At 46.0% G+C, this 26,707-nt stretch overlaps 1 protein-coding gene across 3 annotated transcripts in view; it reads right to left on the bottom strand.

Moving 5' to 3' along the window:
• Window positions 1–8,508: 8,508 nt before the first annotated feature.
• RAB3C (RAB3C, member RAS oncogene family) overlaps window positions 8,509–26,707 on the bottom strand; it is a 226,727-nt gene continuing 208,528 nt past the window's right edge. For all 3 annotated transcript variants that reach the window (XM_030567599.1, XM_030567597.1, XM_030567600.1), the window contains exon 5: window positions 8,509–10,703. In XM_030567599.1, the coding sequence (XP_030423459.1) occupies window positions 10,516–10,703 (188 nt within the window). In that variant the 3' untranslated portion in view covers window positions 8,509–10,515. The remainder of the gene's footprint in view (window positions 10,704–26,707) is intronic.

A 26,707-nucleotide genomic window follows, 5' to 3' on the forward strand; every position in this document is an offset into this window, starting at 1 on the left:
TGTAGGGTGAATTCCACCTATAATGCAAATGGGCTTCCCAAGCTGTGCATAAATGCGAAGGTGCATTATACTGTGCCAATCCAAGCTGGTGCCTACAAGTCAAAAGTACTGACTGCAAGACAGTTTGCATCCACATCTTTAGAAATATTAGTGTCAGGCAACCTGTTAACCACCAGCCCCTCCCCCTAACCCCCAAAATAATTAAATTGCAAAATTAGAGAAGTAAATGTGAGACGAAACATCATTGCCATTTCAAGTTTGTAAGCTATCATTGAAATTATTATTTAAAAAAATACTATTTTAAAGCTTATTTCTTATTCTGCACCCATCACCTTCGTATCTGGGTGTCTGATAGTTACCCTGAGAATTCCAGGATGATGAGCAATAAACAAGTAAGACGCTACTCCCTTTCCAAAGAGAAGTTTAATAGATACAGGCCTCGTGGTTTGCTTTAAAGAGCTATTTTCTTTTGTCTGTGTCTTTGCCAACAACCTTGGCCTTCTTTGGCTTGAGCATTTCTCAAAGGCTTAATGCTAAGAGAGCATCTTGGTCTCACCCATGTACCTTATTGTGCCTGTTTTCTGTGCTTCCATCAGAGAAGTGGCCAAATCTTGCTCCTGTCAGTAACAAAAATTCAGTAGGAGCAATATTAGGCCCCTAGTTTGTGAAGTTCAGACTTCAGAGTGAAGAATGTTACTGGCAGGATACTCAGCTACTATAAGTATAGCGCTACAACACACCATTGGTCAAAACTGAAGTCAATTTTTAGACCACTTTAATAACTGCAAGGAATTAAACAAGCATTGGCAAGCAGGGGGAGGCACCTCACCACAACAGAAAATTTCATGAATATAGTCTCTTGAATATTTATTGTAATCTCAGAATTAATACCCCAAACAAAAATAAACAAAACAAAATCCACTTGTTATACAGAAGTCACATACAAACAGACTACCCAATGGAATACACACAGTCTTTACTTCCACATAGAATTAAAACTCTGCACAGGGATAAAATTTGTACTTCACATCCAGACAAGAGCTCCTGTGGGCATATGTTGAAGAGTCACAACATGTCGCCCAGCAGTATTTTAAACTCACATTTTTAGAACCACAGTCACTATATTGTAGTGGTAGTTAGAGGCAGAGGAAAAGTTGAATCCCAACCACCTCACAAATATATTCTATGCAGGTACTCCAACATCGTTTTAAGAACAGCTCAGCAAGTAAAGTTAGTATGGGGAGCTAGAACAGCTACATGCTTTAAAAGTAGGCATTTGGGTTTGTTTTTTATGGACTCATACATGTATGGGGATAGTAAAAATGCCAGGTAAAATTACCTGTCATGGTGACAAACCCTTGGGCAGTCAGGTCACTTAACAGCAGTAGTAAAATATAGGCAATGCATCCTCAGTCTGCATATTTGTGTTTCATTGGTATCTTAGCCTTACTGTGTCTGCTCCTTGGCTACAGGGATGTTTTTATTTCTTTCATTCTGCAGTTCCCAAATTTCCCCTATCACACAATTTCATCTTCATGCAATTTTGCATAATTTGGCTGGTGGTTTCACAACAGAAGAAGCTATAAAACACAGAGAAGCATTTGGGACAGATGCTTAGGCCTTTGATAGGATTGTCCTGTAATGTTTAATGTAATCTGACTGCTTTTCTTGTTCTCTAGCACTATTCGATGACATGGCAGAGGCAAAAGAAAGCAGAGCTATTGGTTTCCTGCATTATTTGGCTATTGCCTCTTTTTGATGAGAGCTAGCGTTTCTAAAATATGACATATGCTAAAACAGCCTTGTAAAATTGTCATGACAACGTATCAGACCAAGGCACAAAATCTACTCATGTGCCTTTTACCATGATGCTAATGGGAAAAAAATGAATGTGATATTAGTAACCCATCAAAAAATCTTACTCGCCTTAGCCCTGATTTAGTAGTTTATCCTTATTCAGTAAAGGCCCACTGAAGTGAGGGCATGTTCCTCTAGACAACCAGTGTATTGTACAAGAGAGATGCAGCAGAAGATAATTAACAGCGTTAACTTCTTCTCAGAGGTTTGCAGTCACAATAGGGGAACCACAGGCAGTACAGCAATCAAGTGCCTACAGCGAAGCATGTGTTTATATGCTTTACTGAATGAGGATGGACTTAAGCAGCTGTTTAACTGTGCTGCCTCATTTGAGGTCCTTGAGTGAATGGATGAGTACAACTGTGCAAGGCTAAAGTAAAAGGAAAAAATGATTTCATGTCTCCTCCTAATTTCTGGGCAAGATACTGTGCCAAATTCTGCTCGCACTCACTCTGCTGATGGGTGCCAATGGAATTACTCAATTTTTTCAGCACTCTAAGGGTACGTCTACACTATGGGATTATTCTGATTTTACATAAACCGGTTTTGTAAAACAGATTGTATAAAGTCGAGTGCACGCAGCCACACTAAGCACATTAATTCAATGGTGCGTGTCCATGGTCCGAGGCTAGTGTCGATTTCCGGAGCGTTGCACTGTGGGTAGCTATTCTGTAGCTATTCCATAGTTCCCACAGTCTCCCCCGCCCCTTGGAATTCTGGGTTGAGCACCCAGTGCCTGATGGGGCAAAAATCATTGTCACTGGTGGTTCTGGGTAAATGTCGTCACTCATTCCTTCCTCTGGGAAAACAACGGCAGACAATCATTTTGTGCCCTTTTTCCCTGGATTGCCCTGGGCAGATGCCATAGCATGGCAACCATGGAGCCCGTTCAGCTTTTTTTTTTACTGTCACCATATGTGTACTGGATGCCGCTAACAGAGGCATTACTGCAGTGCTACACAGCAGCATTCATTTGCTTTTGCATGATAGCAGAGGCTGTTATCAGTTGTTCTGTACTGTCTGCTGCCATTGTAAATTGGCAGTAAGATGACGGTTATCTGTCATTCTGTACTGTCTGCTGCTGTCATGGGTGCCCCTGGCTGAGGTCGGCCGGGGGCGCAAAGGCAAAGCTGGGAATGACTCCCCGAGTCAATTCCTCCTTTATGGTTTCTAAAAATAGAGTCAGTCCTGCCTAGAATATGGGGCAATTGTACTAGAGAACCAGTGTATCAGAGAGCACAGCTGCTCCGTGTCAGATCCGGCAGAAATGATGAGTTACATGCCATTCACGGGGGGTGCCCCTGCAACAACCCCACCCGTTGCTTCCCTCCTCCCCCAACCTTCCTGGGCTACCGTGGCAGTGTCCCCCCCATTTGTGTCATGAAGTTATAAAGAATGTAGGAATAAGAAACAGTGACTTGTTAGTGAAAAAAAATGAGGGGGAGGCAGCCTCCCGGTGCTATGACAGTCCAGGCAGGATAATAAGCGGTGCGGAGGAGAGGAGCACAGCATCCTGCTGCTATGATAGTCCAGGCAGTACAGAATCTTTTCTTTACACAGGAAAGGGAGGGGGCTGATGGAGCTCAGCCCCCAGTTGCTATGATGAGGACGGTTACCAGCCGTTCTATACCAACTACTGGGAATGACCAGGAATCATTCCTATTTTTACGCAGGCGCCCCCCAGCCAGCCTCACCTGAGGCCAGCCAGGAGCACTCATGGGCTGATGGTGATGACAGATACCAGTCATATTGTACCATCTGCCACCAGGGAGGGGAAAGGAGCGGATACTGCTCTTCACTGCTGCAGCATCGCGTCTACCAGCAGCATTCAGTAGACATAGGGTGACACTGAAAAAAGTCAAGAAATGATTTCTTTCCCTTTTCTTTCACATGGTGGGGGGAGGTAGTAAATTGACGAGCTATACCCTGAACCACGCTGGACAATGTGTTTGAACCTACAGGCACTGGGAGCTCAGCCAAGAATGCAAACAGTTTTCAGAGACTGCTGTGGACTGTGCGATAGCTGGAGTCCTCAGTATCCCCTCCTTCCCTCCGTGAGCGTCCATTTGATTCTTTGGCTTTCCGTTACGCTTGTCACACAGCACTGTGTAGCCTGGAGATTTTTTTCAAACGCTTTGGCATTTCGTCTTCTGTAACGGAGCTCTGATAGAACAGATTTGTTTCCCCATACAGCGATCAGATCCAGTATCTCCTGTACGGTCCATGCTGGAGCTCTTTTTGGATTTGGAACTGCATCGCCACCTGTGCTGATCAGAGCTCCACGCTGGGCAAACAGGAAATATAATTCAAAAGTTTGCGTGGCTTTTCCTGTTTACCTGGCCACTGCATCCGAGTTCAGATTGCTGTCCAGAGCGGTCACAGTGGTGCATTGTGGGATACTGCCCGGAGGCCAATACCATCAATTTGTGGCCACACTAACCCTAATACGATATGGTAATACCGATTTTAGCGCTACTCCTCTCGTTGGGGAGGAGTACAGAAACCAATTTAAAGAGCCCTTTATATCGATATAAAGGGCCTGGTAGTGTAGACAGGTGCGGCGTTAAATCGGTTTAACGCTGCTAAAATCGGTTTAAACGCATAGTGTAGACCAGGCCTAAGACAGCAGAATTTGGCCTAGAATGTACCTTCTATCTTACTTCAGTATCTGATTTAAAGTTAAAAATAGAAGCCACAGAATGGGGTCAGCAGGGGTTAACATTTTGTTTAACATTTTCCAATGTGGTCCAGGCCCAAACACATTGGACCTGAGATGCCAGCTCCTTCAAAAAAACAAACTGTGAACTCAAGACACCAAACAGAAGATGCTAAGTACGTTTCAACATGAGTGGAGACTCCTATTTAATATTCTAGGCTAAGTGTAATCATGAATGAACAATGCAATTATATATTTTTTTTAAAAGTGGCCACATGATATTATACTATACAGGCAGACAGAGCATGTAATTGACTCTTCAGATAAAAAAAATGAAGTCTTTTCCTTAAGAGCTGAGTTCCAAGACAATCTCTTTTTCTGTTTCCAGAGAACATGCTTCTAAAATATTATGTGGGGTTTTTCTTTAGAAATGGCTAAAGGTATCTTTTGACTGAAAAAAGGTCTCCCCACTACTAGTGATATAACACAATCATTTTTTTGAAAAGGACACTCACAATTCTAAAAGTAAAATTGACATGCACTTGCAGTAAAGATACAGACGTCTGTTACTGTTGTCTCATATATGAAAAATAGTTTAAATGAATTAAGAACAGATTATTCTTACACTACACCGATAAAGTATTTACTGTATAAATTTCACTACTAGACTCTTACAGCTACTAGACATCCTTTAAATAAGCCACACAGCCATCATCAACACCATATCACACATACATGACACTTCTCCCTTTCATACAAATTTATATACACTGAGTAAGTCATTAAATATTGCACTTATTGGCCCATGTTCCCTCAGTTCAGAGGTGTTCAAAAATAGAAAACAAATCTATTTTTATAACATTTTTCATGCAACATTTAAGACATTTCAGTTCCACAAATACTAGTAAATAGTTTACACATTCTGACAGTTCAACTGAACCACAACACGGCTGACATTACCAACAATATATTAAACGGGATTACAGCACAAAGAGTTTTCATTTAACACTAATTTGCAGGTACATGTCAGGATTACTCAAGTAAATTCATTACTGGAAGTGGTGAGCAATCCCTAACTTTTGTTTCCACATGTTATGCAAGAGCATGAAATTGTCAGAAGATTCAGACATGGTCTCTCCCCTCCCCCCAAAACAGGTGTCTGGGTACAAGTGATGTGCCATCTGCTTCTGCCGTCACCATGAACAGTAATCCTATGGCCTGTGGATTTAACCCAAGCAGTTTCTAGTGACAATGAAAATTTCTGGGTAAGTATCACTGCAATAATAACAATAAAAAACACTGCACTGAAAATGAACAAATACCTGTTCAAACTGAACCAGTGTTCAGGATGTATTTGTTTGTGTGTGAAAATTCTAAATGTGCAGTTAAAATCTTTGCTTGGATGAACATGAAAGAAAAAATAAACAAAGTAAATATATAAAAAAGCTTAACAGGACACGGTGAAATGAATTTACTTGACCCATTTAATGACGAAAACTATTATATACTCAGACTATTCAGATGAGTTGCCTTTTGAATGGAGACTTTATAAGTAGTGAACCCGGAAGAAACTAAGTTCCAATCGGTATTAAAAAAAACCCACTCATGGATCAGATCCTCAGCTGGTGTGCACACAGCATAGTTCCATTGGTTTAAGTGAAACTATGCTGATTTACACAAGCTGAGGATTGGGCCCCGTGGATGTAAAGCATTAATGGTGCAACTTCACTCGAGTTATAACCAAGAGGAATTTGGTCCATTTGCTGCATATCAAGTCTGTCTATGAAATGGGTCGAAGAATCTTTCATAACATTCAAGCAATAGAGCAGTCATTTAGTTGTTGCCATTGAAAAGTGACAATAACAAACCATACTACTGAAAAATGAAGCCTGTAATTTTTTTTAAATGGAAAGCATCACTGGCTTCTCTGCTATGGAAGAAACAATGGCAGCACTAGACATAACATTTAGAATGCCATGCATTTCTTAGCAAAAGACAATTAAAACTCAAGCAATTCTGAAAGTTAGGATCCAACTCCAGCAGTGTTTGCACCATAAAATAGCACTTCATTCCTAAAATAAAAAAGGTGCAGGCAGCACAGCCGGACATACAGAGCTGAGCAGACTGGGAAGAAAACCTAATCTTTCAGACTGATGCTCTGGAAAGGCCACATAGATCTAGTTTCTCAGGTAGTTTCTCTATGCATTACATTAAGTATAAGCACAAAGGAACAAACAGTTCCAGGTAACAGTCATACACATTGCAACTCAGAAAGAGAATGAGCTGGATTTTTATATATGTGTGTGTGGAGAAAGAGAGAGAGGAAAAAATAACAGACAGGCCAGTTCATATGTATTTCAGACACCAAACAAATCAGTCTAAATAAACAAAATGAAATACAAACACAGTTACAAGTTAATTGATCTGTAAGGACAGGCACATTTATCACATCTGAAAATGAACTTTTGTCAGAATTAAGACCATGCAATTGCAGTTTCAGCTCAAAAAGGCTTGCAAGCCATTCTGATAAGTCCCATCGGTTCATGCCTTTGAATACTGCAGGGCCTAGTCTCTTACCTTTGTTCCACTTGTTTCCATTTGGAACGCTGAGTGACAGCTTGCCCATGCACTGAGAAAGACACTGTGACTCCATGACAAAGATGGTGTATTACCCATGCATGCAATTACTGTAGCACTAATGTTATTCTTGGTTGGTACTTTGGAAGGGTTGTGTTGTGCAGTAGTTCAGCTGGCTCCATGGGTCTCAGATCCCAGGCAATGGGGGCTTTGTCCACTTCCAGTCCCTTATCCCGTTAAACTATGATAGAGGAGAAGGGTATTTTCTCCCCTCCTGTTAACAGCCATTAAATTGAGGTAATAAATGACAGTAATAATAATATAGTATTTTACCCTGACAAATCCCCTCTAGAGCCCTCAATAGGAAATAAGACTGCAAAGCTCAAATTCCACACACCCCTCCATTGTACATGCAGACTGAGTAGTTACATAGTCTGTGCCACAGTGAACATAAAGCCATTACATGGCAAGATTCTCTTTAAAATTCAGTGCTGGTGATGGACTGAAAACCTTGGAGGCTTATGTGCCCTCTGTATCCATAGAACAGATAGTACTGGCAGAGGCAGAGAAAGCTCTCTCTGCACTGCCCGGCCTTAGAAATGGGCCTAAGTCCTGATCTCTGGGTGTGAGAAGGTCAATGAGTTACCACGGGCTATTCAGTTCCTTACTTCTCTACTGAGACTAGCAACAAAGGTACAAATTAGTGATGATTGGTCCTGTATTTTATGATGTGGCCACCAGGAACTGGACTGAGACTAGGCAGCTAGTTTTTTAAAATCTGCCCCAAGTAGCCAGTTTAACAATGCTGCTGATTAAAAGTTTTTAAAATACTTGTTGTGACTATTATTAGTCCTGACCCTTGAATTGGCTTTGTGTGGCTGGACCTCTGCACCTATACAACACTCTCCTGAAGTCCTGGGAGCACCCCACACATTCATGGATCACACACATGGATCTGACCAATCCGTGCTCCTATCTTCTCCATCTTCTTCAGTTTGGATGTTTTTTCTAACAGCTCTGCTCTAGGAATTCTTTTGGGGAAGTTCTATAGCCAGCATTATAGAGGAGGTCAGACTAAATGATCACAGTAGTTATTTCAGAGTTTGGAATCTATGCATTAATTTTTTGCTTTACTGCTTCTATTCTCTACCCTTCTACCAAGTCATCATCATCAAACATGCATAGTCTACTGAGGACCATGGTGCTAGCCAGAGTGACCACTGTTGATGGCATCGCACCAGGCATTATGCAGTGAAGTTCCCAGGGCTGGTTCAGTTGAGAGGACTGGTTGAATATTTTCCTTCAAGACTCTTTTCCATAAAAAATTAAAAAAAGAGTGGTGGGGAAAGGGGCAGTTCTATAACATCAACATTTTCTGGGAAAGCATCTGGTTTCCTTAACATGTTTTTATTTTTTTAATTGGAAAATCAATAAAAATCTTTGGCCAAAATACTTCTATCCTCAGAGTACCTTGGAATGCATAGCCACAGCTGGAGGAATATAGCTATCAAGCTGGGAGGGAGGGCCAGGAAGAGTAGCGACTGGCATGCCATGTGGATGCCAAGAGCTAGGCAAATTGGCTCTGCTCGATTACACTTTCTCTTCCTACTAATCTGTGCACAATAGGGATAAATACAGGGCAGTGAATAGACAACACTTCCCTTTCCTCAGGTTTTTCCATGGTACTAAATGATGCAGCTCATTTTTCACTAAGAAAAACAGTGTAGGTGCTAGCTAGCAGTGCTAACGGATCCTAGTGTAGCCAAGCCAAGTTATAGCTTTAACACAAGTTTACACTCGGGTTTACCTCAACCAACTAATGTGTTAATCTTGTCTGCACTAGGATTTTAACACACAATAGTTACAATGTTAGATAAAATGTCTTAACTACACCTTTCTTCCTAGTGTAGACATGGTTTTAGTATGTTTGATGAGATTATATAAATTACCTTAGGAAAAAGGTATAGGTATTGCCTTACAGTCAGGTATGGCATTAGCAGGTGCTCTGACTCATTTTCCCATTTTCCTTCCCTTTTTTCTGTTATGTCTAGCCTGAGAAATGTCATCCTGGTACTAAAGCTGATCAAAGAACAATAAAAAGTTAATGTTGCATCAGTGATGTCATTAATTGAGGAATATCACTGTGACCCAGATAAGCCAATGGTGCAAAGTGCTACCAATTAGTAGAGTGAGAGCTTATTAAGATGGTGAGAAATGACTATTTTTTAAAATGCTTTAAAAAAACCCTGTGGACATTCAGCTATCTTCACAGCCTTCTGTGGATTTTTGAAGTGACTGACATAGTCTAGTGGAAGAACTCATTGGAGAACTTTTTATTTCTTTGTGAATTTTCTAAAAACATTGCCAATTTCTGATTGTCCTGTCACAAGAAAACCCTCAGCAAGATATGTCTGGACCAAACTATTTTTCAAATTGAATGGATCCATTTCTGTCCTGCTGACTTCAGTAGGAGTGGCACTTCTGAGGAGAGAAATGGGCCTTTGCAATCAATATAGAGGAGATTCTCTCAGACTATAAAATTAATATATAGACACCATTTTCAAGAATGAAACATGAAATTCCTAAAGGCCAAAATAATGCAAACTCCAGAAAAGTATGAGTAGGTTATTTTTGGTTATGATTTGGCTCTGCTGGGGGTAATATCAAGAACTGTAGCATATTCATTATTGAAAGCAGGTAACTTAAAGAAGAATGACATTTCACAACTCTCTTCTATATTAGTATTGTAGTGAATTGGCTTGTGGATGGAACTGGAACACAGCCTGCCCCTATCCTGTCAGCAGCTAACAGAATTTCTCCTTATATTGAGCGGTAGGAGCCTGTTTTGGGTTAGGCAACTGCTGTCATTCTGAATTTCGAAGTGGCCATGATGTGTGGTGTAGAGGTAACTGTGAATTTCGGTGGTGGACATGGATTTGCCACAGCATTACCTTCGGGGAAGTGTGCCTCAGACAAATTATCTGGACAAGGCATGGAACAGACAGTATATTCAGGTAATATTTTAAAATAGATTTTTCAATCAAAAAAAATTTAAATGGCATCAGAAAGTTTATGCCTAATACCGTAATCATTACACCAAGAAGTAAATGGTATAATTTGAAACTGATTAAGTTAAAGTCAGGTGTAGATGACCTGTGTTCTGAGGTCACAGAACCAGCTGAAGTAAGTGTAATGTACTCAGGATAAGAAGAAAAGACAGACAATTAGCCATCCACGTGCAAAGGCCAGATGCTGAGAAATGGGCAGTCCTTACAGATTGCACACATTGCACCAGGCATTGACATAAAATAAACACACTGTCCCCAAATAAATTAAAAAGACAGTATAAATAAAGGCTTATAGACCATCTGTAAATACTCTGTTGGCAATAGAACACACAGGAGCCGCCTCTGTTGATAACTGTATTAACAGCCACAGTTGGGTTGCTGTGGAGGAGGGGTGTCCTTTAGCCTTGTGTTCTGTTTTCCAGCAGCGATGGCAGGATCCGTCTCCAGACTTTCTGACATTTTGTCGCAGATGATATCTACGAGCCGCTCGAATGTCTGCTTGACATTTATGTTGTCCTTGGCACTTGTTTCAAAAAATTCAAAACCTGGTAAAATAAAGAAAACACACACTGGTCATTACACATTCTTAGATCCTTCGGTAACTATTAACTCTTCCTGAGGAACGGAAAAAGCAGAGAGAGAAAGGTGGGCAGGGCACAAGAAAGAGAAACAGCACACGCAAAATAGTGATATTATAAAGAGCATGAGCTAAATTTTGACAACTGCTGCATGGGTGTCAATAACTAAAAGTCATTTGATTTACACCAAAGTAGTTGAAATCATCATTTGACTCAATCTGATCTCTTCCGGAAATCATATTCAAAGGTGATTTCATCATAGTTGATTTTGTGCTATGCTAAAATTGAGAGCAGTATCATTTTAATAATGCCCCATATCACGCGAGTACATCTGGCTCTTGTGAGGGGAATAACTCAGTTACTCTACTGGTCTTTTTCCAGCTCTAATTACTATGTTTCCATAAAAGCAGCAAAGAATCCTGTGGCACCTTATAGACTAACAGACGTTTTGGAGCATGAGCTTTCGTGGGTGAATACCCACTTCCTCAGATGCATGCATCTGAGGAAGTGGGTATTCACCCACGAAAGCTCATGCTCCAAAACGTCTGTTAGTCTATAAGGTGCCACAGGATTCTTTGCTGCTTTTACAGATCCAGACTAACATGGCTACCCTCTGATATGTTTCCATAATCATTGCTCCACTGGTAATGGGCAGTGCTGTTGGGCCACTACTGCTGATGCCAGAACAGATGACTGAAATTGGAAGGAACCAAGAAGAAAGAAAACAAATCAAGAAAGGCTTTTTCCAATTTGTTACGTAATCCGTAGATGGAAAATAAGTTTTGATGCAAAAATATTTCTAAATTTAAGTTGTTTTCCTTCAAAAATTGTGGGTGGGTACTGTAACTCTCTCATCCCACTGTGCCACCACTAAAGTAGCACTATCGTCCATGTGGCAGAGTGCTTACACTGAAATTCTTTAATAGAGCAAGCTGTTACAAACATGTTCCTCTGTGTCATCTTTACCTCCAAGGCCCTCTCCAGCTGGCTGGTTCCCAGTGTAGCTGGAAGTAACCTGCTCGTCTGCCTGCCGCCTCACTGGGTCCACACTATCTGCTGGATCGTCCCATTCGCTCATGTGCCTGACCTCTCTCCTCCCTTCCCACTTTTTCCCTCTGCTCCAATTTCCTCCTCTCCTCCAGTTACCACACTAGTCACCTGACTGTCCTTCATCAATTCACCAGCCTTTCTTTCACTGATTTCCCCCTTTCCAATTCCTGAACTGGAATGAAGTGGTTCACAAAACAACTAAATACACTGGTAATATTATAAAAGATAACTGGAATTCACAAAGAATTCTTTGTCTTTTTGATTCACTTTGGTTAATGACATACACCTATCTCTGTGTTTTCCTGTTAGAAACCCAGTAACAAAATGTCTGTCTTCTTACTCTTAATTAGTATCAAAATTAACAGCTACTGAAGGGAAAGTATATGCAGTTCTGGAAGAAAATTTAAAACAACATTCAATGTTATGTTCATGTTGCCCTTACGCTGCTCTGGGGCAGTGTAAGTAGATAGATTTTTTTCATATAGTGTATTTTCTAATCAGTGAGTGTCTTTTTTTTTTGTTTGTTTGTTTAATAAAAGGTTACATTTAAAGCAGCAACTCTAATAACTTAGCATTACTTGTTGAATACACCAACTAAACAGGATAATATGCACATTCAGGCCATTAGTAATTTAGAGCTTACCTGTTCTTCCTTTGATAGAGCAAAGTGCCAGTGCAGACTTGCTGTGGACAGTCAGCTTTAGCCTGGAGTGATGTCCCAGCATATGCTAGGCTGGCAATATCACTGCTACTTATTGTACAACAATGGAGGATCCAGGCTGTATATAAGGGTAAGATGAGTCTATATTTTCCACTGTCTGATTGTACATTTGGTCTGGAATTGCTGGGACAAATTCTTCTCTCCTGTATAGTAGTGTAAATCTACTGCCATCACTGAACTTACTCCAGTTTTATGACAGTGCAAATAAAATGAGAATCTTGCCCAGGACTGGATTTTGGCCCAAGCGCTTTGACACAAGGATAGCTATTTCATCTGTTTAGACAGTGCCTAGCACAATGGGGCCCTGACCTAGTTGAGGCTTCTAAGTATTACCATAATACACAACAATTAATTCATATAAAACACTTATGATTATTATACTGGAACATTTGTATCATCTACTTTCTTAGACTATAAGATCCTCAATGGAGAAACCAGGTTTTATATGACACAAAATACGTCAGTGCTCAGCAAATCATTCTTACTAATCATGTCAATGGCCAGAGTACTGTTTTCAGTGCTTAGATTTGTAAATCATTCTCCCTGTCCCCAACTATGTCAAAGACAGAGGTGATGCTGCTGGAAGAATTTAAAGGGCCTGGTATTTTCACCTTTCATAATTTAGGGTTGCTTTTGAATTCCCAGTTGGCACTTTGATTTTCAGGTTGCCTCAGTAAACAAAAGTCCCTTTTTTCCCCATCTGGATCTGATAAGATGATGGTGACCATTTCTTCTATGCAGACACAGCCACTGTTCTCCATGCTTTTGGTACCTCCAGCCTGGATTATGCAAGGTGCTCTATGTGGGGCTAGCTTTGAAGGTCAGTTGGTTGGTGATGTGAGCCACAGAGAACATGTTCATTTGCTTCAGGATGCAATTATGGCGTTGGTCTTTGTACAAGAAACAATCTGGTTTGGACTCTGGGTACTGGAGAATCTGCCTCTCTCCATGGATTACGACACAGCTAAGATCAGACGGCCCATGTTTACAGATGGTCCCTAGATTTGAGTACCTGAGGCTGGAGTTAGGATGTTTCCTGTGGAGGGCCCTTGGCTCTGTAGTTCACTTCACCTGCTGGATTATTAGAGCCCAAGCCTGATGTTAACCTCTGGGTCACAAAGCGTGTCTAACAGAAGTGAAACTAAGCTGGTATGCCCCGGTACCCTTTAAACTGCCACCAGAGCCCTGCTGCCGGGGCCCTGGGGAAGCGGTGGCGGGGCTCAGGCAGCAATTTAAAGGGCCCGGGGTGCCTGCTACAGCTACCATCCCAGGCCCTTTAAATCGTCCCCAGAACCCAGGGTAGCGGCAGCAGGGCTCAGGCAGCGATTTAAAGGGCCAGGAGCTCAGCTGGCGCTACCTCCCCAGGCCCTTTAACCTGCTGCTGAAGCACTGCTGCTGCTACCCCAGGGCTCTGGCAGCAGGACTCCAGGGATGATTTAAAGGACCTAGGGTGGTAGCGGCAGCCGGAGCCCCAGGCCCTTTAAATCACCTCCGGGACTCCCAGCTGCCTCTGCTGGGCCTGGGGCTCCCAGCTACTGCTACCACAGACCCAGCCCTGGGCCCTTTAAATCCTGATTTAAAGTGTCAGGGGATTTAAAGGCTCCACCTCTTCTGGTTGAGGCCATGCCTCTTCCAGCTGAGGCCCCGCCCCCTTCTAAGGACTCCAGAGTACCAGTAAGTCCTTTAAGTTACTTTCACCCCTGGTGTCTACACTGCAATTAGACATTACATTGGTGTAAATAAGACTGCAGTGGTATAGAAGAGTAGCATACCACTACAAACCAGCTCTGCCACCTCCCTTGATCACTTGGGTAGTGTGGTAGCACTGCTTGTGTTGCTCCCAATCCACCTTTCTGCTCCTTTTCCCATGAAGCAAACAGGCAAAGCTGAAAGCTGAGTACTAGTCAGAGGGGTGCCTCATTCTCTGCTTAGCACACCAAAAAAGCGTTCTTTTGTTAGCTGCTTCTTTCTCTATGTCCATGTACTTCAGGCAGCAGAACAAGGGGGGCTGATGAAAGGGAGGGAAGTTGATGTGAGGTGAAGAAGCAAGAGGAGAAGGAGGAGAGGAAAAAGGACTGGAACATGAAAGGTTGAGAAAAGACACAATTTGGGAGAATGAAGCTGAAAGCGCCTGGAAAGTTTGGGTTGGAGTGGGGTTCAGAGAAAAGAAGAGGGTGATTGGGTGGGTCAGAGATAGGACAGGACAATTAGGGAGGAAAATAATAGGGCAAGCTAAAAAGAAGGGTATAAGCTGTAGCCTGTAAATGAGGCAATGATGTGGGTGGATAAAATACCTTGAACCAGAGGAGCAGCAGTGGGAGGGAAGAGAGTGATACAGAGCGAAGGGGAGACAAAAGGGGGCAGAATGCATCAGAGCTGGGGATGAGAGAACAGAGCAGTTGAACCAAATTATACTCTGTTGCACTCAGCAATAACGCTATCAAAGACAAAATGGCTGCCTCGTTTCCACTGAAAATGTGAATTTTCACATAATTTTAAAGGCAGATGCCATCTTTATATAAAAAATTAGCTCACTTACATTCAGAAATTGGCCCATTTTTGCTAGAAAAGTGTGCGAGGAGGTCCCTTAACGAAAAGTTTCAAGAAGTGCAAACTCCTCAGTCCCGTTTGTTTTTCATTTCACTACAAATATTTTGCAGACATCTGTGTCACAGACCTCTCCTCCCCTGCTGATTCATGCTTGAAATATTTCATTAGGTGGGCCCAGAGACACTGCACTTCTGAACATCAGATCTATCTGCTTTGATCCCTGGTTCGGTGTCTTTTCATTGCTGCTTGTTAACACAGAGAAAAGATTTTTCTGTATGAGCAGGTGTCTGCGATGGGCAAGCTCCCTTGTGATCATAAAGACAGCAGAGGCTCATGGAACACCCTGTTCCCACCACCTGTGATGTTCTGTGTAGCAGAAGTGGAAGAGACAATGCAGAGTGGCGCACGACATGACAAAGCCTGAGAGCAAACAGGGTGGAGGAAGCTGAATGGAACGGAAGCTGATACAACTGAGAAGCCTGTAATGTCAAAAGTGTTGCCTGGGTGAGAATGTTGTGTTTGGATGATGCATCAGGATGCTCTTTCTCTTTCTGTCCCACTCTTCCATTTCTCTCCATCTCCTTTCCCTTTGCTGCCCCTCTTACACCTCTTGGTGACTCTCCCTGTTCCCCTTCAAGGCTACCAAACCTGTAGCTGCAACAAGGTGCCACACCCATGTTGTTCCCATCAGGTGGGCATGCTAGTGTGATGTTTGTTACTGAGGATCCAGGGCTGTGTGCTATGTAATATGAGCTGCATCGTACTGACCGGGGGCAGCTCTAGCTTTTTTGCCGCCCCAAACACAGCAGGCAGGCTGCCTTCGGTGGCGTGCCTGTGGGAGGTCTCTGGTCTCGTGTCTTTGGTGTACCCGCCACTGAATCCATGGGACTGGCGGACCTCCCACAGGAATGCTGCCGAAAGCAGCCTGACTGCTGCCCTCGCAGGGACCAGCAGGGCCCCCTCTGCGGCTTGCCACCCCAGGCATGCACTTGAAGTGCTGGTGCCTGGAGCCGCCGCTGGTACTGACAGAACTCTGGCATGGTAACTACTAGACGTGCTAGCAGAACTGAGCTCTCTTCTCACTTTATTATACTCTGGCTAGGGCAAGCTTCAGGTTCTCCCCTCTTCCTGTTTAAGAGGACACCTCGATGCACTCTTTCCTTACCACTCTCCACAAATGCATCAACCAGCTCTGGACACAATCCTATAGGAGGAGGGAAGGAAAAGGATGTAACTCGCCACCTCTGAGCTGATATGACACAGCACTTTTGGAGGTGGGGCTGTCAGAAGGAAAAGTCACACACTGGACCTCGGGCCTTGCAGCCTTGGGGACCCAAAGTCCAGATGTACTGGCCCTTTTCCCCTTTAGCTTCCCTGTAACCTTCAGAGGGTTAGGATCTGGTAACTAGCTCTCTCTGCCCTGCTGGTTCCAATCAGCAGCCATGTTTATTTTTCACTATATTTAAAAGTAGGTATGACAGCTGGAATCCTCATTAAAAAATGTGGGACTCGGGAGTTGTGAGTACATTGTGTGAGTACAGGCAAGCTAGATTTACCACGATTGTAAAGCCATGCAAATGCTGGCCCTGAGACATATAAACAACCTGAGCAGCTGCCTTCTCTCCCTTATCCCCCCTATGCCTTTATTGGTTTTGCAGAGACTTGTTAGGATGCTCATTAACATGTTTACCAAAGAGAAGGCAGGAAGAGGGAGGAGGAAATGGCAAGCAAAGAGATTATAGAAAGGGGCTATGTGGTGTTTTACTAAAATGACTTCTCATGGTTGTGTTTGATCCCAAGCTAACGTTCTAGTGAAGACAAGCCAGTGGTCTGTCACAGCTCTTTGTTGGGGGTCTGCAGAATAAAATATTGTGAGGAGTAGCAGTGGATTGGAGAGGTGGGTCTGTGAGAGGCTTGCTCTCTTATGAAGCAGTGCACAACAGACAAAACTTTAGAGCCCGGGGGACAGAATCATTCAAAAGTGGTGGCGTGATTATCATCCCCCTTCACTGGGTCATCTATCCTACAATAGGGTCAAGGAGCTGATTACAACGTGCTTCTGTTCTGTTGCGCACATGGGGCCTACACTCGCTGAACCATGCTCAAGACTGGGACAGGTCCAAGGGTTTAGATACATTTAGGGACAAGACTTAAAATACCATTAGATCCCCTACACATTAGACTGTACTGACACTGAGTCAGGGAACAGCTGGGCTGTAAGCAGCATCCTTCACATGGTAGCCATTGTAATGTAGGTTAAGGCTAATGCTAATCCTTCCCTTATGGTGGCCAGTTTTTCCAAAACATTAAAGGGGTTATACGAGCATGCACAGGGTTGGGGTGCAGCTATCTGAAAGGATCTAGTGAACCCCCCTGCTCTGCGCTCTCAGCACAGATGCTTTCCAGAGATATTCTGCTTGTACTGATTTTGGTTGTGGCTTTGGGCGATCTTTGGAAAGTTTAAATCCATTTAAAGAACGCCTCACAACTAGGCCTGAACAAACGTGTCCTCCACTTATCAGAGACATTCAGCAATCAAAGCCCCTGGTTCTGCTTTTCATCAAATGACTTTCATATAATACAGGTCTCTGAGTCCATAAAAGTAATGACAGTCTGGCAAGTCTCTCCTCCAGACAAGCACCATGTAGACAGGTGCTTTGAAGCTTTTGAATCATGTTGGCAATGGCCGGTTTGTGTTGTGACTGAACGGTGTGACTACAGAGTATGGCAGTGCTCTCCAGTGCTGGCAATCTGGCTCCTTGCACAGGCATGACATTAACACTTAAAAATCATTAAAAGAGGCAAGCAACAGAGTTCATGCACAATCCAATTAATTTCTGTGACACCGCACACCTTGGGAGAATGTCCTGTAACCACCATATTCCTCATTTATATATAATTGTGATATTGCATATAAAGCATGCTGTGTGGGGTATCCGGGGAAAGGTTATGATCTGTTGTAAGTCACTGTTCTATCGAAATATGTGCATCGTTAACGCATATAAGCTATGAGAACTGTGTTGTATGGATGTTACTAAAATATGCTGTGGGTTTGGAAAGCACCCAGCTATTAGCTCTCCGGAGACAATGTCAAGGAAAGTAACCATCACCTGGGCAGGTGTCAAACAACCATTAACAGCCATTGTCCAGCAGGGGAGATACAATGCAATGACTTATCTGCATAAGGCCACACTGGGGGAATTGCTCAACCTTGCCTAGGAACTCAGCAATGCCCACCAGACATGCCTGGACTTATGTTCTCCAAGCACATGGGTCTGTGGGTTTAAAACTGAACACAGGGGCCCCATTCTTGGCCTTTCTCCTTTCCCCACCTATGTTGCAAGCAAAAAAAAAACACTCAGAAGTCTAAAGACTCCAAGAGAGGGGATTGGTCCAGGTTTCAAGAGTGAAACCTGGATACTAAGAACTGCAAAATACCGTGGGGTGAGAAAACTGCTTAATCTAGATGTTTCCCAGTCTAATAGGGTTGAGAGTTTAGACTGCATTCTTATATTTTATTTCTTTTGGTAACCAACTCTGACTTTTTGCCTGTCATTTATAATCAATTAAAATCTATCTTTTGTAGCCAATAAACTTCTTTTACTTTTTATCTTTACCAGTGAGTTTGTCTGAAGTCTGTGGCAAAACTGCCCAGGTTTATAAAGGCTGGTGTATACCGACTTTCCATTGATGAAGTAGTGAATCAATTCATAAATTTGCACTGCTCACCTTGAGCAGTGCAAGACGGTATATCCCTGAGGTACAAGGTTGGGAGCTGAGGAGATCTGGCTGGTGCCTTTCCCTGTGTGATTCCTGAGTGGCTCTGGGAGCATTCATTCAATCTAGCTGGGTGTGGGGCTCCACATAATGTTAATGCTAATCCCTCCCTTATTGTGGCCAATTTTTCAAAAAAATAAAATAAAAGGGGAATGCCTGGTTATACCAGCATGCACAGGGTTGGGGTGCAGCTATCAGAAAGGATCTAGTGAACCCCTCCTTCTCTTCCCTCTCAGCACAGATGCTTTCCAGAGATATTCTGGTTGAACTGATTTTGGTTGTGGCTTTGGGCGATCTTTGGAAAGTTTAAATCCATTTAAAGAACGCCTCACGACTAGGCCTGAACAAACGTGTTCTCTGCTTATCAGAGACATTCAGCAACCAAAGCCCCTGGTTCTGCTTTTCATCAAATGACTTTCATATAATACAGGTCTCTGAGTCCATAAAAGTAATGTCAGTCTGGCAAGTCTTTCCCCCAGAAAAGCATCACGTAGACAGGTGCTTTGCAGCTTTTTAATCAAGTTGCCAATGCCCAGTGTGTGCTATGACTAAACACTCTCCTGTGCTCTCCAGTGCTGCCAATCTGACAGTAACAGCCATAAATGTGTTTAACTGGCCATTTGCATGTGCAGTTACTTAGTTTATGTGCATAGTAATGTCACAACTCTCAACCGGTTGGATACAGTATATCACAAAGACCACAAATGAGGGAAACAGCAACTAAACCAAAAATTCATGCAGGAAACTTAAAATGCTGTGTGATTCTCTTGGTGTAAATAACTCTTAGCTCCTGAGTCTTGACTTCTGATGTAAACAGTTTTAAACAGTGTAAGTGAAGGGACACCAATCCTGTGTAAAATGGGAGCTGGCTCTTGAAATGAGACACACATGACAAGTATGGTCACAGCAACTGTGGCAGCAATTTAGGTGTTTGAATATACATACATTTTTGCATATACAATGGGGCATGTGCAATTTTCAAAATTTTCCAAAATGTTTTACATGTCCCAGAATGTTTTAAGGGTGTGAAAAAGTGTCAGGTTTAGGGTTTAAATGAGATTTTTCATTCAGCAATGATGTAGAACTTAGATTAATATGAATACATTTTTAAAGCCCTGATATTCCATATACAATATATTATGTTTAACAGCTCTTTTCTGTAAGTAACATTTCTTTCTGCTGAAAAAAGCTGACAATAAATTGATGTTTAATATTTTTCCTGTACGCAGAGTTTTATATGAACTAACTTGTTTGAATTCAATAGCTATTTTCACCACACCAATATTAACATGACATTAACTGGCTCCCTCTACTAGCGGATTTGCCACATTTATATATTTTCTTTGCCAGGTTATGTTCTGCAACAAGCAAGCTGTGGTTGCATAACCAGTTTCCTTTAATCTCAGCAGGATAAAAAAATTAAATTATGTTAGATTAACATGTGTTAAACAAGCATGAAGTAACAGCTAAATAAGAAAAAGAAGAGACTGTGTAAAGAAAATGGGACAAATTCTGCATCACATACATCCCTGTTGACTGTTTCCCAAGAACAGAGATGGTTGGAAAACTTCTGATGGAATCATTTTCCATTCGAAAATGCAGTTCCATCAAAACTAAAACATGTTGCAAAATCATTTTGATTTTGCCAACATTTTTGTTTCAAAGAAAAAAAGGGTGGTAATGGTAGCGCGGGGCAGGAGGAGAGGAGGAGGAGGAAAATTCCAACAGTGTCAAAACCTCTTCTTCCATATTTTTGGAACAAAATGTTTTGACTTTTCCTTTCAAATTTTTTTTTTCATTTTGAATTTTTGAAGTTTAAATTAAAAAAAATACCGTTAAAAAGAGAAAATAGAAATGGAAAGTTAATTTCGTTGAAAGAAAATGTTTGGAGTACATCAAATCTAATTTTTTTCTGGAATTTTCCTTTGTGGTAATTTTGGGTTAACGTTGCTAATAGGAACAAATTTCAAAATTTGAAATCCTCTGCAAAGTGGAACTTACGTTTCCACATAGCTCTACTCCAGATGCATGCAGGAGCAGCACTTGGCCTCATATGAATAACAGGCAACTTATAAATCTATGAAGTTTTTTTTACCAGCCATAAAGCTGATGGGAGCTCTGAGTAGAGCATAGCGAACATCTACACAGCAACTGAGTGGTGTAATTCCCAGCTGGGATGGACGTACACGTGCTAGCATCTAAAAAAAATCAGCTTGATTGTAGTGGCTCAGGTTGGCCAGTGAAGTATAATCTCATGTGATCCCCTGAGTAGGTAAATGGGCTGCTAGTCTGGACCACGCTGGGCTCACTACTATTTTTAAGCACTAGCTCAAGCAGAGCTAGCACGTGTATATCTATCCTAGATAGGAATTACACCTCCTAGCTGCTGTGTAGACATACCCTCAGCAGCAGAAGTGACTCTGGCCTCTGTGTGTGTGGACTGAATCATAAAAATATAGGAATTGCTGCACTGAATCAGACCCAAGGTCCATCTATACCAGTACAAGTGGCTAGCACCAGAGGCTTTAGAGAAAGATGCATGAAATCCCTTAGTAGATAAATATAGGATAATCTGTCCCCCATGAAGGTCTAATCCTAATCCCCAATAGTTAAAGATTGGAGTAAAACCTGAAACATGAGGTTCTTCTTCGAGTGATTGCTCACATCCATTCCAGTTAGGTGTGCGCGCCGCGCGTGCACGTTCGTCGGAAACTTTTTACCCTAGCAACTCCAGTGGGCCGGCAGGTCGCCCCCTGGAGTGGCGCCGCCATGGCGCCCAATATATATCCCTGCCGGCCCGCCCGCTCCTCAGTTCCTTCTTACCGCCGTGTCGGTCGTTGGAACTGTGGAGCGCGGCATAGCTGTCCTCCACGTCCCTAGCTCTCCTAGTTTCTATCGCTTGTTTATCGCTTATCTCTAGTTCTATATAGTTGTTAATTAGTATTGTTAAGTAGATAGTTTAGTAAATAGCTGTTAAGTAGTTTCTTGCCGGGGGCTTAGCCCTTCCCGGCACCGGGCACCAGGCTCATGCCTGTTTCGCCAGGCTTCAAGCAGTGTGCGGCCTGCAAGAAGCCCATGCCTACCAGCGATCCCCACGAAGCGTGCCTGAAGTGCCTCGGGGAATCGCACAGATCTGACAAGTGCCGCATCTGTAAGGCTTTTAAGCCGAGGACAAAAAAGGAGAGGGATCAGAGGCTCCGAACTCTCCTAATGGAGGCGGCACTTGACCTGTCGACTTCGCAGACCGTGGTTTCGGCACCGGCACCGGATCGCTCCGGCACCGAGAAGACTCCTCGGCACCGACCTTCTCCGGCACCGGAATCAGAGCCTAGGCCGTCGAAGTCTAATACTCCGGCCAGGCAGACCCGGCTTGAACGCCCGGCCTCGACATCGGCCGCGGCGCCGCCGGCACCGTCAGCACCGTTGACTCCGGGCCCGGCGGGTCTGTTGAGTCCGGTGCCGCCGAGCTCCCCCATGAGATCTGGGGTTGAGATAATGGTCCCATCCACACCGGAGACCTTCGCCTCGGCTCGGGACCTTATTGCCCTGACGGAGCCTACTCGGCTGCCAACCCCGGTTCCTCCGGTGCGGGTCACGTCCAGAGGCAAGCCCATGATGTCGGCACCGCCCACGGACAGTCGTTCGCCATCCAGGCCCCGACGTCTTGGGCGCTCCAGATCCCGATGCCGCTCGCAGTCCCGGCACCGCTCCCCTCAGCGGTACCGGTCGCACTCGCGGCACCGGTCGGCATCGAGACGGTCGCGGTCAGGCTCCAGTCGACACCGGCACCGCGACTCCAGGAGCAGGTCCCGATGCTACTCGCCGCACCGGTCGACCTCCCGGCACCGAGCTGGTGGCAGGTCCCGGTCCCGATCTCGCTCGACCTCCCGGCACCGAGCTGGTGGCAGGTCCCGGTCCCGGTCGATCTCCCGGCACCGAGCTGGTAGTAGGTCCCGGCACCGAAGCGGCGCCCGGCACCGTGACAGATCCCGGTCCCGAAGCAGCGCCCGGCACCGTGACAGATCCCGGTCCCGAAGCAGCGCCCGGCACCGTGACAGATCCCGGTCCCGAAGCAGCGCCCGGCACCGTGACAGATCCCGGTCCCGATCCCGGCACCGTTATGACTCCCGGCACCGGTCCCCGGCACCGAGACGATCCTCCGTGCCGGCCCGCGCAGACCCGTACCATCCAGGGTCGGCCCCGCCGTGGCCCTCCAGGCAGCCGTCCGTGTCCTCCCAGACGGACAGCGGCTATGCGCTGGGCACCGACCGGCAGGCGGCGCTGTTTGCTGATCCGCCGCTGCAGGACCAAGGCCCCCCACAGTGGGGATTCTGGACACCCTGGGCGTACCATCAGGCCCAGGGCCCCCAGCAGCTCCCTGCTAGGCCGGCGACTGCGGAGCGTAGGGCCCCTGAAGCCTCTTTGTCTCGCCCCCCTCCCTCCCCGGAAGGGGACGAAGGGTCCAAACAGCAGGACTCCGCTGCGGCTCCGGAGACAGAGGCGAGGGCTGAGGAAGACCCTCAGTTGGACACTATTGTGCCTGGGGTCTCATCATCCTCCTCCCCGGATGAGGCGGTGGCGGGTACCTCCTCCAACAGTCCCCCCCCGCTGGATCTCAGGGCGCACCAGGACCTCCTCAGGCGATTGGCTCAAAACCTGAGTCTGCAGGCAGAGGAGGTCTCGGAGATAGAGGACCCAATTGTCACCATCCTCTCTTCCGATGCTCCCACCAGGGTCGCCCTGCCGTTTATACGGACCATTCAGGCCAATGCCAATACTATCTGGCAGTCCCCGGCCTCCATCCCTCCGACAGCGAAAGGAGTCGAGAGGAAGTACATGGCCCCTTCTAAGGGGTACGAATATTTACATGTTCACCCGACTCCCGGTTCACTGGTAGTGCAATCGGTGAACGATAGGGAGCGTCACGGCCAGGAGGCTCCGGCCCCCAAATCCAGAGAAGCCAGGCGGATGGACCTCCTTGGCCGTAAGGTGTATTCGGCTGGGGCGCTGCAGCTCAGGGTCTCTAACCAACAGGCCCTGCTGAGCAGATACGCCTTTAACTCCTGGGTGGCAGTGGACAAATTTAAGGAGCTGCTGCCACAGGATGCTCGCCAAGAGTTCACGGCCATCTTGGACGAAGGCAAGAAGGTCGCGCGCACGGCCTTGCAAGCCTCCTTGGACGCTGCGGACTCGGCTGCCCGTACCCTCGCGTCAGGAGTTACGATGCGTCGCATCTCCTGGCTGCAGGTTTCCGGCCTTCCGCCAGAGCTCCAGCACACGATACAGGACCTTCCTTTCGAAGGCCAGGGCCTGTTTTCCGATAAGACAGACCCCAGACTTAAGAGTTTAAAGGACAACCGGGTCATTGCGCGGTCCCTCGGGATGCACACCCCCGTGACACAGCGTAGACCCTTTAGGCCGCAACAACAGCAGCACCGTCGGCCGTTTTCCCAGTTCCGCCAGCGGCAGGACCCTTACAGGCGCCGCGGCAGGAACGGGAGGCGCAGGCAGTCGGGGAACCAAGGGGGGCAGAACCAAGGCTCCTCAAAACCCCCGCCTGGTCCTAAGCCTTCATTTTGAAGGTGCGCTCGAGGGCGCAGTAACAGTTTCCCCTACGGATCCTTCCCCTCCGTTTTCCAACCGCCTTTCGTTTTCCTCCCGGCGTGGTCCCAAATAACATCGGACCGCTGGGTCTTGAGCGTGGTGCAGACGGGGTACCGCCTGCAGTTTGTTTCGTTCCCTCCTTCCCGCCCTCCTTCCTCGTCCCTCTTCAGGGACCCCTCTCACGAGCAATTCCTTCGGCAGGAGGTGCGGACGCTCCTCAGCAAAGGAGCTATAGAGGCGGTTCCCGAAAACGAGAAAGGCAAGGGGTTTTATTCCCGCTATTTTCTGATCCCCAAGGCCAAGGGGGGCCTCAGGCCTATCCTCGACCTGCGAGAACTCAACAAATACCTCGTGAAGTTGAAGTTCCGCATGGTATCCCTGGGGACCATTATTCCATCCCTGGATCCGGGAGACTGGTACGCCGCCCTCGACATGCAGGACGCGTATTTCCACGTTGCCATTTGGCCACGCCACAGACGCTTCCTCCGCTTCGTTGTGGGGGCTCGTCATTATCAATTTGCGGTCCTCCCGTTTGGCCTGTCCACGGCCCCGAGGGTGTTTACAAAATGCAGGGCAGTTGTCGTGGCGCATCTTCGGCGCAACCGTGTCCACGTGTTCCCTTATCTGGACGATTGGTTGATTCGGGGCACGTCGGAACAGCAGGTGTACAGCCATGTCCGCGTGATCACCGGCATGTTTGCGAGTCTGGGCCTCTTGATAAACACAGACAAGTCCACCCTGAGGCCCACTCAGAAGGTGGAATTTATCGGGGCCGTCCTGGACGCCACTGTGGGCAGGGCCTCGCTGCCTCGGCAGCGGTTCCAGACCATGGCGGCGATCGTTCAACGCTTGCGGTCAGCCCCGTTGACGTCAGTGAGGACATGTCTAACCCTGTTAGGCCACATGGCGGCGTGCACTTTTGTGACCGACTACGCTCGGCTCCGCATGAGGCCTCTCCAGCTGTGGCTTATCAGTCATTACAGACCAAGGCAACCGCTAGACATGTTAATCACAGTCCCCCAGAAGGTCTTAGATTCCCTCGGCTGGTGGGTGGACCAGTCCGTATTGTGTGCGGGTCTTCCCTTTCACCCGTCTCAGCCCTCGGTATCCCTGACAACGGATGCCTCAGATCTAGGCTGGGGGGCCCACCTAGGGACCCTGCGGACGCAGGGCCTATGGTCCCAGGAGGAGGTGGGGCTACATATCAACATGAGGGAGTTGAGAGCGGTCCGCCTTGCTTGCCAAACGTTTTGTCATCAGCTTCAGGGTCGTTGTGTAGCCGTGTTCACGGACAACACGACGACCATGTATTATATCAACAAGCAGGGCGGCACCAGGTCCTCCTCCCTGTGCCTCGAGGCGATACGACTCTGGGACTTTTGCGTAGCCCACTCCATTCACCTCAGGGCTTCCTTCCTTCCCGGAGTACGGAACACGCTGGCGGATCGATTGAGCAGATCCTTCCTGTCACACGAGTGGTCCCTTCGACCGGACGTCGCTCTCTCCATTTTCCGGAGGTGGGGTTATCCCCGGGTGGACCTCTTTGCGTCCAAGGGGAACAGGAAGTGCCAAGCGTTCTGCTCCTTTCAGGGCAGGGAGCCGGGGTCGATAGCGGATGCCTTCCTCATCCAGTGGTCGACCCACCTGTACTATGCGTTTCCTCCGTTCCCTCTGGTTCACAAGGTCCTCCTGAAGGTGCGCAGAGACAGGGCTCGTGTGATCATGGTGGCCCCGGCATGGCCCAGACAGCACTGGTACACCATGCTGCTAGACTTGGCCGTAGCCGACCCAGTTCCCCTGCCCCTTCATCCGGACCTGATTACCCAGGACCACGGGTCCCTCTGTCACCCAGACCTGCAGTCGCTGCACCTAGCGGCGTGGCTCCTGCGTGGCTAACTGGTTCCGAGCTGCGCTGCTCCACGCCTGTGAGAGAGGTGCTCTTGAGCAGCAGGAAACCATCCACAAGAGCCACATATTCGGCGAAATGGAAACGCTTCTCCTGTTGGTGCGTAGAGAGAAATCTCCGCCCTATGGAAGTTTCGGTATCCGAAATCTTAGATTATGTTTGGTCCCTCAAAGAACATGGTCTGGCCTTATCGTCGTTGCGAGTCCATCTGGCAGCTATCTCCACCTTTCACCCGGGTGCGGACGGTCGCTCCGTTTTTTCTCACCCGACGGTGTCGAGATTCCTTAAGGGGCTGGAACGGTTATTCCCTAACGTCCGTCCCCCTGCTCCAACCTGGGATCTTAACCTGGTGTTGTCCCGGCT

This window comes from Gopherus evgoodei, chromosome 6 (genome assembly GCF_007399415.2).
Source record: "Gopherus evgoodei ecotype Sinaloan lineage chromosome 6, rGopEvg1_v1.p, whole genome shotgun sequence".
NCBI classification, from domain to species: Eukaryota; Metazoa; Chordata; order Testudines; family Testudinidae; genus Gopherus; species Gopherus evgoodei.